This window comes from Haliotis cracherodii, unplaced genomic scaffold, assembly GCF_022045235.1.
Source record: "Haliotis cracherodii isolate W230 unplaced genomic scaffold, xgHalCrac1.p SCAF_11, whole genome shotgun sequence".
Lineage (NCBI taxonomy): Eukaryota > Metazoa > Mollusca > Gastropoda > Lepetellida > Haliotidae > Haliotis > Haliotis cracherodii.
In genome coordinates, this window is record NW_027266266.1 from 38,797,913 (window position 1) to 38,812,707 (window position 14,795).

Consider the following 14,795-nt stretch of genomic DNA (forward strand, 5'->3'; position numbering starts at 1 on the left):
TGTAATAAAGAAGTAAATACCAAGTATTAAAACATTACGACAAACATTCTACGCAGGAACGTTTAAAACATAACGCCAACACACATCTAATAGTTTACACGTGTCACGCGCAGTAGCGCCACACACGAGCGTTGGGTGTCATTCCTGCTTTGGATACACGGAAGGTCGATTAATCTCTGTGGACCATTATTTCTGTCAATCTTATTGATACAGGGCGTCCATGTACAAGGATCGATTCATACGAAACCGCGCTCTACGAAATCGAGCTGAAACGGTCGAATCAAAATTGCTGCAAACTTTCATCAGTCTTCTGGAGTACGAGATTCGGGTCAGACGATTATTAGATCGTCTGCATATTGTGTTGCTCCTAACAAATCGCCATATTGCCAGCATACGCCAGTGGTGTACACAGCGTCCAAAATAGGGTAATCGTCGCTGGGCAGATGTCATGATTTCAGGTAAGGTCTGGCGACGTCGAAATGAACGTCACGCCAATGTCAGCCCGAGCCCTCGTGACAGATTGGCGTTGGATCGGTTACGGTGTGGGGTGGCATGACTATTACTGACAGAAACCCACTCCATAATGCCAAAGGAAGGGTCACTGGACAGTACTGTCTGGACAACACACTGATACCCTTTGTTGTTCAATGCTCACATCCAGCAGCACAACATCCATAGAATGCCATGGCCAGCAATGCTCCAAGGCATTTTCCCCATTGAACACGACATGATAGGGAGACGAGTGCGTCAACGTCAGAGGCCGTCCACCACGTTGGCCGAACTTGGCAAGGAAGGCGGTGCAAGAGGAGAGGGATAGACTCCCTCAAATCACAGAATGCCTCGTCGAGTGAATGGATGTTTGACAAATCGTGGCGGTCTTCCGCACAACTGATCCAAAAACGTCAACTAGGAAATTCCCCATCTTGCCCCATCGTCCTTCAAGATCGTTGGCGGTCATAACATCTACTTTCATACTTCACTTCCGGTTGTAAACTCCTAACTTTAGTGAGGTCACTAGTATCGTTCAACTATTACTAGAAACTAACTAACCGAGTATCCCCTACTTTCTCTCAGAGTATATGCTATTTACTATTCTGTGAGTCCTACCACTTGTACATGTTCCTTTTCCGCTGCAGTCGTTCAGACAAGCCTCGGCCACAACAATGTCATAGACTGACGTCTTTTTCTCTCCACGTTTCACCCAGAGTGTAGGGTCAACCAACACCTCGTGTAGACATTTGTCTCTCACCGCGTCGACAGAGAATCGAAAAAAGTCGGTAGTGCCCGTCAACTTCGAAAGAAATCCACATCTTTATATGTTCTCACATGATATATAATGGGTAAACATTCCCTGACGTTACATATTAAAGCAAATGCATATCCACATAGAACAATATGTTGCCTTGATTTTGACAGGAGAAGCACCCGTTTTTTCAATCTTTTAGCATGAAAACTAATACTTCGATATGCAATGCATGAATGTCTACTTCAATGTGCAATACCTGAATGTCAACTTTTATCTCCAATATCTGAATGTCAACTTCTATGTACAATACCTGAATTCTACTTCTATGTGCAATACCTTTATGTCTGTGTCTGTGTGCAGTAGCTGAATATCTACTTCTGTATGCGATACCCGAATGTCTACTTCTATGTGTAATACCTCAATGCCTACTTCAAAATGTATTTGCAATACCTTAATGTCCAGGATACAGTTTTCAATTCTTCCGTTGATGTTTCCAACACCAGTTACATGCTTGCACACTTGTACTGATTTCGAGACATTAAAGACCTCCTCACAGAATGTCCTGGCCTCGACCTCTGTCCAGCTGTTTGGCAATGTCTTCACAATGTCCTGTGCAAAGCATATGGTCGCAAGATTGCTTTTTGATCCAACAATCAGGATATCTAATCAGGGTTTTTTTATCTTCCGTTAAATACAACATATAAAATCATCCAACAAATAAAGACATATCGACGAACATGCACGTGTGTGTACCGATTGTATAGTGCTAGCCCACTGAGATACCATGTCGTCGCAGTTTAACATGAATACCCTACTTAGACTCCGAGCCGACCAGTCCTTGTTTTACCCCCTTTTATGCTGAGCTCCAGGCGGGGTACAACAAGTACCATATATTAACGTCTTTTGTTATGACGCGGCCGGGGATCGAAACCCGGACATTCTGCTTTTCGAGCAGACGCTCTATTCACTAGACCACAGAGGAGGTCAGTTTCATAATGAACGGATAGAAGCATGCAATGAATTGTCTTTGGTGTCAGCCAAAGTGTGATCAACAGAGCATGGAATCGATACCAGACGCTTCGATCAGCTTCCCATCAACGCGAAGGTAGTCGACAGCGTTCCGCCACAGGTTTCTCCTGATTGCAGCAAGATATCATCACTTTGTGACTAACACAACACTCAGACATGGCTTGCAGAGACCATTGTCAGCATGGTGTTGCAAGATCGTTCACCTCAAACCTATCAATCAGCTTATTCAGTAATAAGGCCTCAGGCCCACGTACATTCGTGACCAGCTCGTGTTATTCCGGGACAAGCCGAATAGCGACTCGTGCCCCTCTCATGGACATTTTTGCGACCGGGCTGCGTCTTAGCGCAAACGGGCATACCTAAATCAATTGTCAACTCGTTGCGTAATGGTTCACACATCTTTACCAATATATTATATATATTTCAGATGCAATTTAAAGCACGGCTGGACATGCGGAATTATACAGTATGATTGAACACATTTAACTGTGTCTTGGGTATATTTTTAGATGCAAGACATATGTAAAATAAAATAATTATTTCTCAGGGATTCTTTGACGAAGAAATTGAAATCATTCGCGCCTTTTGATTGGTTTTTCGTATTTTCGCACATAACATTCATCGATAGGGGGACGAGTCTTCTTGCAGATTACGGAAAGGGGCGAGTGGTGACGAATGGCCCACGTACAGATATATGCATTTTAGTTTTACATCAAGTGCTTCATGAACTGATATTTACAGGTAAGAAGAACGGAGACAGATAGCATCTTCAACATTCTTGGCTAAGATCTCAAGACAATATTTTAACATTCTAACTAGTATATCTGTACATTCATTACCAGTAATAAAGTATATTATATATCAAATATATTGAGCGAATATCTTCATAAATAGGGCAAACAAGAATGAAATTAATTTCAACTGTCCTTAACTTGAACAATGGAAAAACCGGACATCTTATCGATGCCATCCCTCCTTCCAGTTCTCCAATACGTAAAAGGGTAAGCATACGTCGGTTTTCTTTTGATACTACATTTAATAGATACAGTTCAAGTGATAATGATGTAAATAATAAATACAGTTCTAATTTCGAGCATTCAAACACTTCAGAATGCCATGTTTGTGCACGTCAGTCTATAGTCCTCAGTATGAACTCACTTATAAAATATTCTGGATCACCAGAGCCTGAAATCCCCACTCATGTCCGAAGCCATGAGAATAAAACATATTCATAAGAGCTACTGTATGTAAATATGTACTATAGGCCTATGGCCTTTTCAGTACTTGAAATAAAGATTGATCAAGAGCAGAAACCTAATACCCAAAACAGATTAACAAACCTTCGCTTGGAAACGTTCGAGAAACAACCATTTATTAACACCCCAATTTTCCGAACCATATGAAATAATCTGTTTAATCTGAGAGTCAAACATTTGAAACAACACTTTAGGAGCGATATTTTGAAGTTTATAACTGATCCCATGAGCTGATTTATAGGAATGAAAGCTTCACTTGCTTTCAAAACTTATGTCTTAACTGTTCACGACCAACACTGCCTGTTTGAAAATATAATACCCAAATAACTGTAATATGTAAAGAACCTCAACCTCAAGGCATATGCCCTAGTTTCCATTTCTCGTAGTTACTTAAATTACCACCATTACGAAAAACTAAGATATCAGTTTTATCCATGTTAACTTTTAAACCCCATTTGTTACAAAATTTGTGTGATACATCAATCTTCTTCAGTAGTTCAAGAACTGAATCTGCAAAAATACACAAGTCATCCGCATATAAGAGAAGAATCAATTCCAGTTAATCCTCATGTACAAATATCCCTCTACCACCACACTTTTGAATGTCTTCTTCCAACTGATTTATAAATAACAAAACAAAAGAGGACTTAAAACGCACCCCTGTCGTACACCACTGAGTTGCTTCTCTTTGAAATTTTAAGACAAGCAAGAGTTTGTAAATGTCCTGTATGATAGTAAATGTTTCCCATGAATTCCATTTGAATGCTGAACAAACCAAAGAAGATCACGATTAATAGAGTCGAAAACTTTCTGGCAGTCTATGAACATACAGTAAAATGTTCCTTTTGACTTAGACAAATATTTCTGCTCTAATGATTGAAGAATAAACATGTTATCCACTGAGGAATATCCTTTTCGGAAGACAGCCTGACATTCCGGCAGCTTATGATATAATTCAACGAAATGCTTTAATCTATTATTCAAAGCCTGGGTAAAAACCTTACCACAAATATCCATCAAGAAAAAGCCCCTACAGTTGTTAACAACATGAACATTGCCTTTCTTTATGGAGAGGGAAGATAAAACTTTTAGACCACTGATCTGGAAAACAACCACTGCATAGAATGTTTGTTAAAAAGAACTAGAAGATGTGGAATTAAAACATCACTGCCATACGTTATCATCTCTAGCAGAGCTTCTTTACCACATTTGAGTGAATCTATGGCTATCTCTTTAGCCGTTATATCTTGATTCAGCAAACTGTCAACACCCTCATCGTTACACACATGACAATTCATGTTATTAACTGGATGCTCTGTCATAACAGCTTTGCAGATCAATTACATTATCAGTAATATTCAAAACAGTTTAAAGTAATCAATCCACAGAGAAACGTCAAAACTGGTGGCTCTCAATTTATTACAGGAGTTAAGAATATTTACAACTGCAGATTCTTCAATACATCCTCTTTTCTTCGGCATATTTCTCTAAATCTTTTACGGGCTACATGAAAGTTCTTTAAAGTGTCCGACTTGGGTACAATGTGTGAAGCCAATTTCTGGTGTCCCCCGCCGTGATATTTCTGGAATATTGCTAAAAGCGGCGTAAAACCACACTCACTCACTCTTTAAAGTGTCTATATCTCCACTAAATCTAAACATCTCCATCAGTTTGTATTTACAGCGTTCATCACGTATGAAACTTGAATCTAACACAAGAAATATACAGTTACTTAATGAAGTGTTCACGTGTTTTATAAAATTAGTTAATGTTTTCCTCACTAAGACAGCCACGCCGCCTCTATCGATCCTATCGAACAAATGTGGAACGAGCTGCAAATATTTCTCTTACGACGCCTTGTCTATTCGGCAACTCTACATGAAGTCGGCAATGCTCTTTCTGAAAAGAGGGGGGCCGCCTCCGTGGTCCAGTAGTAGAGCGTCCGCCCGGAGGTCGGAAGGTCCAGAGTTCGATCCCCGGCCACGTCATACCAAAAGACGTTGAAAGATGGTACTTGTTGTTACCCTGTCTGGCGTTCGGCATTAAGGGGCTAAAATAAGGACTGGTCGGCTCGGAGTCAGTATACTGTGTCTGAGTAGGGTATTCATGTTAAACTGCGGCACGTTATCTCAGTGTGCTAGCACTATAAATCGGCATCAGTCCGGACTAGTACAAGCAGCCACACACACACACACACACACACACACACACACACACACACACACACACACACACACACACACACGCATGTACGTCGGTATAAACTTGGACGCGACGTTAAACCCAATATCACCTAACCTCACCTACTAGGAAATGGAACAATTTTCCCTTGGCATCCATCCAGAGACATGAGACAACGGTGTCAGGCTGTGATCGCATCACGTGGGTCATATACGCGATACTGAGAGTTTGTTTTCGTGATCTTTTTACGTTTTGGCCAGATACTGATGGGTGGTCAGACATGGTTACATGTTGTTTGTTGGCATTGTGTGGCACATACTTTTGTTCACTAAACATGTCTTCAATGTTGTCTTTGCTTTTTCAACAGATGCACACGATTTCACATTTAAAGTGATGACCCTTAGTAAACTTTGAGTAGTACATATGACAGCAAAATGATTCTGTTTAGTCATTATGACAACATCAGCTATAAAACAGATACTTGAATAAAAATTAATTTCATACCGGACGTAATCTTGGTGATTCCCAATTAACACCCGCAGATCTTCTCCTTCGTCTCTCGGTGAGGGTACACGCGCTCGGAAACACTTTTTTGAAGCCCGGAAAGGTATTACACACCTTATAAATGGCTGCAGTGCAATTTACTGCCTGAGAGCGTGTATTGGGTTGAGAATCCGGAGAACAGGAACAATAAAGGTTTGTCCGTGGCCACGCTGCCAGTGATGCATGGACGTCCGGATCAAACAGGTTACTTCCATTATCAACCCTATAACACACGAAGAACATAAATGTTGCAGTAAATCTCTTCCCGAGTGTCAGAGTTCATCCGGAGAAATATAAGCTCAAAAGTCATGTTATCACTTTTCAAAGATATTAAATGTTGATCTTTTTCGTGGGGATTACGTGGAAGATTAATTACGATTAGAACCGATTAATGAGGATCGTGTGGCTACAATGTGTGACTGATTGTGCGTCATCTTTCCTTGCCGGTTTTGCTCGATGCTCAAATTGATAACGTCAGGTTTTCTTGCTCCAGATTCAATTATTTACAGCCGCCGGGAGACAGATGGAGTAGTGCTGATAGGGGCTTAAAACAACAATTACAGGCCAGATCAAATAAAAGCCTCACTTCCATGAGTTCGAGAATGTAGTTAGAAGATTCTGCCAGTTCCTGTATGTAGTTCCGCATTCACCCGTAGCAGTGACGTCTGTGGAGTAGGTGCCGTCCCTCAGGAAAAAGTCGTCACTGCAGTTTGCTGATAGTGTCCCACAGAGACCTCGAGTGCTATTTACGTCTTGGATTGACGGGTAGATGTAAACGTTCAGGTAGATGCTATAGACATTCACTGTCACTCTTCCTCCAGTAGGCAGATACACCTATGAAAAAGAGGACACATTTGATAGTGATTCATAAACACATGCTTACCTGCTTGACACATGCTCAAATGCACACACGCACACGCACACGCACACGCACACGCACACGCATCCCATCCCCACCCATCACTACCACCACCACCATCATCATCGATAAGATGATATAGCTGAAATCTGCTTTCAAGACACTTTATTTAAGGCCTTAGCTAAGCTTTCAAAACGTTTTATGGTAGGCCTGTGGAGAACATTTCAAATTTTACGTGACAAATATCATGTCCTATGCAATTCCCTATTTTGTCTTGTACCATATGACCCCGTGATTTTTTCAGGTGAACATTTGACTTGCCTTTGTATGCGTTTGTGAAGGGTGCAACCGGTGGGGCAGGATACACTCACCTTTTTGCGAACACATGGTGTCATCACTATTCTCAAGTGATTCGTAAATAAACACATGCTCATGAATGGCAGGAATATGGACAATGGACAAAGATTACCTATCAGTGCTAATTACCCTCAACCTCCCATTCGCCCATTGTCCATTGCCTATTACCAATCAGTAATCATTTAAGTCCTGGCTTCCAGCTGTCCATCGCTATTAACTATCAGCGCCAAATATCTGTTGGCTTTGCTTTGTGGAGTTTCCGCCTTTATTAACTCATAACGTTTCTTGTTCTTACATGTACATATAAGTGTATATGTTCTCTGCCTCATAGCATTTATTCATCTGATGAAGGATTAAGTATTTACTCCGAAATGTTGTGCTCCTCATAATAAGGAAGTTGACATCCAAAAATTGTCTTCCTTGTGTGTATTTCTCCTTAATACCTTTCAAAGACGTGATTTTGGAAATGGTTCTGTTACTTTCATTACATCACCGTCATATATTACCAAATATATCTTTGAGATAATGATCCGGAAAACATAACGAGTTACTACTACTACAAATACAACATCTGGTCTTCAATAGTTTTATAAAGTCTTCCTGAAAAAATATATAGGGACTGTTGTGATTTTGGTATTTTATTTAGTTGTCATTTCTCATTTAAGCAAACAGATCATACTGAACACATCATCAAGTGAAACAAAGGAAAGAGTAGAACAACAAAATCCTTCATGAATTACCTCATAATCGATGCCCTTCTTCTTGACCTGTAGTACATCTGCACTGTCTTCACATAGTGTGTATTCTATTGTCCAGATACTGGACTGTCCCGCACACCTGTTGAACTCAAACACCGTCCTGCCAGCTCGTATAGCAACTCCACAGTTACACCACGCGTTGTACCTACCCCTACCGCAGTCCGCTGTCTGTATTTGAACCTGTAGTGATAATGTCAATAAATTAATGAATACATAATTCCTTATAAAACGTCAAATACGGTCGCATGGATAGATATTCTATCATTCGAGTTTCAAAGCACGATAACATGTCTCTAAATAATAATGGGCAAACTAAAATTCAATACAGTGTGAGCGACATGACTCTTTCCATAATCATGATATATCTCTGCGAAAAGCAAAGTCAATTGTTTTATTCCGACTATGTCATAATCATGTATTTATGAATCACTATGAAATCGTGATAATACCATGACCAGGTTTTCGCGAAAAGTTTTACGTATCTTCCACCGCCGATGGCACCCTTCACAATCACATGCAAGCACAAATTTTGTACAGGGAACAGTGATTCAAAAGTAAAGTTTTAGAAATACATATATTTACTTATACATACCTCAATTGGAAAGGTTGTGTGCTTATACATAGTGAAGACACCTTCATATTGATGTTCGTATCGCCTGAATGGTAGGAGTAAACAGGATGTCAGTCAATGCTTGAAAAATATTAGCCTTATGTCAAATAACAAGTCTATACATTATCTTCCTTCACCGTTAGCTTGATATCTCCGAGACAGTACATCCGTCGATCTTTGATTGAATAGTTGGTGGTGATAGGTCGATAGTTCCGTGGGGCAATGAGTACGATCTTTGGTTTGTCAGGACCACACACACTTGCTCTGGGGTTTCACCAAAGTGTAGACATTTACTGATCGTGTTATGACCAAATACGGCGTCTGTAGCGCCCCAGTCACATAAATGATTGACATATTGAATCATACAGCCAGTTCATACTGATATCCTTTTGTAAATATGTGATATCATAAATTCATATGGCAAAATGACTTTTATATATGAGTGACTATCTCTTACACGCCGATGCAAATGCTAATTTGCAAATCGATTGAAGAAAGGTTCATTATTATAGATATATGTTATTTTCCCTTGGACTTCATGATGAGCTGTGAATATTCTGATCAAACTTTTTTCACACTTGATTGGTGTTTGTTCGTGACTAAAACTGTTGACATAAAATACTGAAATAACAACAGCTATACATGAACCATCAGAAAGATTTACCTTCCATCAAATGTTTGCATGTGTGGGTCATTGATAGCAGAACACGACTTTCCCTCAATCAACGTGGTGTTCTTTATCAGCTGAACCTGAACATACAGGTAGTATACTCAAACCTGATGTACAGAATGTATAAGTATTTAGAAAATATTTACGTATTCTTTAGACAGTGGAGTTCCAGTGTGGTAACGTATTAGTAAAACATGTTTGACATTTGTTTTTTCATGCTTGAATTTCTTTGTTTCTTTGTAGTTCTTCAACTTTGCAAATGTTCATGCCGCTTTGATACTAATAATGATAATAATAACTGTCTATTTATAACGCGCATTCCAATGCATGCTCAAAGCACACAAAACACACCAGCTAGGAAGGGAAGGCTTGTGTAAAAGGATGAGTCTTGAGACAAGTTCTGAACACCGATAAGGATCTATGACTTAGTGACAGTTTTGGCTTTCTCTACACATTAGATGTTGTGATTTAGATGTAAGTGATCATCGGGCGCACGACCTCACAAGATCACAAAAGTAATTAGGAGCCTCTAAATAAATCCACTTGTATGCAAATCACAGAGACTTTGAAAGAGATTCTTTGACGCTCAATAAGCCAGTATAGATCATGAAGTATATGAGATATATGATGATCTACAACACACTTGCGTATAATGATAACATGTTATTACCACTATATGTCATAGAGAGCTTCACAGTTTTACCGTTATAACGCCGATCGTATAGTTGCTCCAGAACATGTTGTCTATGAGGTCGTCAGGGGTCGTCAACTTCAGTTTCAAAGTGGTATGTGTCGATCCTAGGCTCTGAGAAACCTGGCCGAATACCCTGAGAGTGGCAGGTTCTGCCCAGTTCGAAGCGAAAATAACTGTTCCACAAGATGAACTTACTAATTTGGCCCCTAGACAATCTACCATGGTCTCTGAAATATGATATTAATATCGTGGATCAACCAATTCAGTGACTGACATCATGAAAATCGATCTACGCAATTGTGATACGATGATATGCGATCAACTATGATGATGATGATTTTATTTAAACAACAAATATAAAGCATCCATAATTTCATTTATCATTGTGTTTAGTTTTTCTAAGTATATGATCATAGATGACTGTATTTTACTATTCACTGGAACATGTACTGTTCACTGAAAGACATTCTGACCATAAAAACGTTTGTATCTTGTTTTATACATGTACGTACCAAGGTGAATAGATGCTATGTTTAGTTCACATGTAACAGCTGCAGTCCCACATCCAAATGGTGCCGTCAGCTGGAGGGATATGTCAGTGAACTCCCCTTCTAACAACTCAAGTGTTTTATCAGGTATCTGCAGGCGACATTAAACAAAAACTCATAGTGTCAATAATTTTCCATTTCGAATGATTTGTAGCTTGGAATATACGTATACAGCAAGAAATGTCCGAATCTCGTTAAGAGAATGAAACTTAGACATTAGAAGTTGACAAAGGAAATATAGTGTCAGGCTATTGTAATGATTGGTATTTATTGACTGATTAATTCATTATTTGTTTGCTTGAATGTCTGGAAGAACAAATGTCGTACACGTTGACTTATTTTCCACCATATCGCATCGAACTACAGTCTGGCACAGATGCAATCATTAGGAAAAAGTTTAATTATTCTCACCTTAGGAGTACTGTAAGAAAGCAGGAATTCGTTAAAAATATAGTTCAAACAAACATATTTACCTTAATCCCAATAAACTTCGATGCTGATAAGAAGGGAATACTGGCTGTCGTGTTTTCCGCGATGCTAGCGCTGACTGAACACTGCAGCTGTTACCAGAAAAAGCAAGCGATGGTTTGTCAGGTGAAAATGTAATAAATGTAAACATGTATATAATTCCCTTTCCGGCAAACATATTATACTGAATTTACATTTGTAGTGAAACTAAAAAGCAGATAATTGGCAGTTCAATTACTGGCATAAACATAAACTACCAAAATCGGCTCAACCTGAAGTGGCGTTATACCAAAATCATTACAGTTCAGACTCTTCACCATCGGTTCCACCACCAGCTGAAGACACTCGCGACTAAAGTTAGTTTGTAATCAGTGAATTATGGAAATCAAATATGTACCTCGAATCCAACTTGAGTTATGTTCACACTGGACAGTTTAGCCTCTGTCAGAGTATGATTGACTATAACGTCTCCATTGTCCCACCTCATAGCATCTTCGGTGAGGACACGTTTGCCGTTAACGACCCAGTTGGTAGTGTAGAAGACATCATCATCGTGTTTGCTGAACTCACAACGGAACTCTAGCTTGCTTGTATGCACATAATTATGGAGATGGGTAGTAATAGTAGGTTCCACGGCAAATGTTGGAGCTGTAACAATCAGAATATACAATATAATTGTGTTGTGTTGTATTGTATTGATTATGTTATAATAGTCTCTCATTACCTCGGGTAGTTGCTCTACATGTTAATTATATTTACAGTAAATTTACACTGTCATGGCATTATTAAATATCCGTTTGAAATATCGTTTGTAACTATCGTTTTCTCTCTTTCTGTGTAAGTACTGTGATAATTTAATCTTTCTCTTAACCAAGTTCATGTTCAAAAATGAATTTTAGAAACTATGATTGAAACGTAATAACTTACGGTTGTCTGCTGTATCTGCAAGCAAGGTAAAACATACAAATATACATTATTTTACAGCTTGCCCTAGCTATATGTTACAGTCTATACATATGGCATGAAAGTAATTGGTTCTGAGCACAAACTCAAATGCATGTAAATATTGATTAAATACATCAGATGTATGCGGAATTGAATAGGTCTTACACTTAGAAAAGGGATGTATTTTGATCGAATGACTTGTATTAAGGGCCTACCATTTGATATATGGGGGGATTTTGTACATGTATGGAGACTGGGCATTTTTATTCCTAAATGCATATTTAAAATGCATCTTGGAACAATGTATCTCTTCTGTGGCCGACAATTACCAAATAGGTACGTACATGTATTTGATGGTGGTTTTATACAATATAATTACAATGTGCAACTACACAAATAACTGTATTCTTTCAGTATATCTGTATCTATTCATGGTGAGAATAATCTTACCAAAACAATATGCACTCGAACATAATGCTTTCTTCAAATTAAATATCTCCTTCGTGCCGCACATTTTAGTTTCTATGTTCATCTTCGTGATACAGGTGTTGCAGTGGCTTTGAATGCACATTACAGAGTTGTTGCCGTTCTTTTCTGAAATATGAAAATATGCGGGTTCCGCTCATGTCACTGCAAAATGTGTTTTCTTCTCAAAATGAAAACATATTAAAAGCTTTTTGTATTCTGGTTTTCCAATTCCTTATCTAGAATATTCATCTTTTGAGGAGATTCACGATTACTGATTTTCTGTAATGTATGAACACTGTTCAATGTGTCATTAAAAACATGAAACAGGACGAATTTTTCAAATCGTTTCGGAACCTATAAATGAATTGGTCGCACTGGTGTTTATCGCCACACTCAGTAATATTCCAGCTATATGACATCATCTGGTAATAGACAAGCAGCTTAGAAATTGAACTCATGTTACAACCTCCTTTCATACGCCCACTGAATGTGAATAAAAACCACCAAATCGATAAGAATGATTCAGTCCGTTCGAGAAGCATTCGTTTATGGATCAATATCAAATAGTGATCATAACTAGTCTTCGCGTGAAGGTGAGCGTCGCGTGCACCACCGGTGGTACCCATGACAAACAAATGAAAGGGCAAGTTAATTGTCACCAGGGAAACACAAGTCAAATAGGGTAAGGAATCAGGCATCGTTTTGGTCACATGCTTCAAATTTGGAAGTGGTCTCCACAAATCTACCATGAAACGTTTTGACAGCAATACTAAGTCCCTGAATGTTGTAACTACGATCAAACAACTTTTGAGCAAGAGACCTAAGAGTCGAAAGAAAGAAATTTCATCATTGTTTGTACCTCACGAGTTGACATGTATACACTAAAGGCTTGAATGGTGAAATATTGCTCGAAAGTTGACTATTGGAAACTTGAAGCCATCCTTCTTGTCAACAATGGTTTGTTAATTTCTGGAAATGTATTGATTAATATCATACTTTAAAACAATCAAATACTTACGTAGTCTCCATATAGGGTAACGAGTACCGCAGTGCTGGAAACCTGGTGGTGAGTCTAGGAATACTTTCCCTCCGGCGTCATACCACCCCTCTGTGAGCATCCTGTCGTTGAGGGCTCTCTCCCCTGTTGCTAGGATGTACAGACGGTCTCTCTTCTCAAGACTCGGAACGTCCATCGGATTCAAGCAGGGATCTGGAACAAGGCCTCTATGTCGAATCATTGTTTTCCTCATGCATCCACAATATAAAATTTACCAAATGACCGTTTGTTTTCAGCAGTTGCTCCCAAACCATACTGATGAAAAGCTCGGTCGATGAGTTTATAATGCACTACTGTGATTTTCTAAATGGATACCGTGTCAGCCATATTGTTATCCCTAATATAATATATTTGAAATAATACATATATTTGTAAACGAAGGTTACCTGCCCAGCATGCAACGATTCCGCACAAGTACAGTAGCACAAATACTTTTTGAGTCGCCATGTCTTTGTTTTCACTTCTACAAAACAAAACAAAGAAGAAAATAGATAAACTTGATCTGAATATAACAATTCGAGGCCTAGTGTGAACCGATAAACTGGTGTTACATAGACATGTGATTTTTTATATTTTTAAGCATATGTAAGTTTTGCAAGTGAATTGATTTTCTCGTGAATCAAAACACGTAACATTGAGAAATACTTCATAAACATCTCAATACATTGAAAAGTATTGTTAAAAATGCACCATAGATGATGTGATAGAGTGTGTGAGTGAGTTGGGTTTACCGCCTCTTTAACGGTATTCCAGTTATAACACGGCGAGTCAGCTTAATGTAGGAGGAAAGCCCGAAGTGATGCATGTCTCAGACGTTTTCCACTTCGGGGAAACCCACGATCACGGGTATGGTGCTGACAAATCAAGAAACATAATCGGGGCGAACCCGGATTCGAACTCCAAATCATATGTTTCTGGCGTGGCAAAGGGACGCAACTCTGCACAGTGAATTGCGGCGCCTCAGATGACTTGACCACCCATGCCCCGTGGTATGATTGAATATACTTTTGTTCGTCAGCAGGCCGATCCAATAACACATGCTCTTCCTTCACCGAAGGTCGAGGGGTTTACACGAACGTTCAGCTCAAAAACTTTCGAACACCCTA

At 39.2% G+C, this 14,795-nt stretch overlaps 1 protein-coding gene across 1 annotated transcript in view; it reads right to left on the bottom strand.

Annotated features, from left to right (window-relative positions):
* LOC139455081 (uncharacterized) overlaps window positions 1–14,136 on the bottom strand; it is a 35,210-nt gene extending 21,074 nt beyond the window's left edge. The window contains exons 1-15 of the mRNA XM_071236654.1: window positions 14,076–14,136; window positions 13,651–13,842; window positions 12,615–12,758; window positions 12,147–12,161; window positions 11,617–11,867; window positions 11,225–11,311; window positions 10,716–10,842; window positions 10,213–10,430; window positions 9,504–9,589; window positions 8,822–8,885; window positions 8,212–8,409; window positions 6,842–7,089; window positions 6,217–6,478; window positions 1,697–1,855; window positions 1,108–1,291 (exon numbers count right to left, since the gene is read on the bottom strand). Coding sequence (XP_071092755.1) covers window positions 1,108–1,291; window positions 1,697–1,855; window positions 6,217–6,478; window positions 6,842–7,089; window positions 8,212–8,409; window positions 8,822–8,885; window positions 9,504–9,589; window positions 10,213–10,430; window positions 10,716–10,842; window positions 11,225–11,311; window positions 11,617–11,867; window positions 12,147–12,161; window positions 12,615–12,758; window positions 13,651–13,842; window positions 14,076–14,136 — 2,296 coding nt within the window. The remainder of the gene's footprint in view (window positions 1–1,107; window positions 1,292–1,696; window positions 1,856–6,216; window positions 6,479–6,841; window positions 7,090–8,211; window positions 8,410–8,821; window positions 8,886–9,503; window positions 9,590–10,212; window positions 10,431–10,715; window positions 10,843–11,224; window positions 11,312–11,616; window positions 11,868–12,146; window positions 12,162–12,614; window positions 12,759–13,650; window positions 13,843–14,075) is intronic.
* Between the last annotated feature and the right edge of the window lie 659 nt (window positions 14,137–14,795).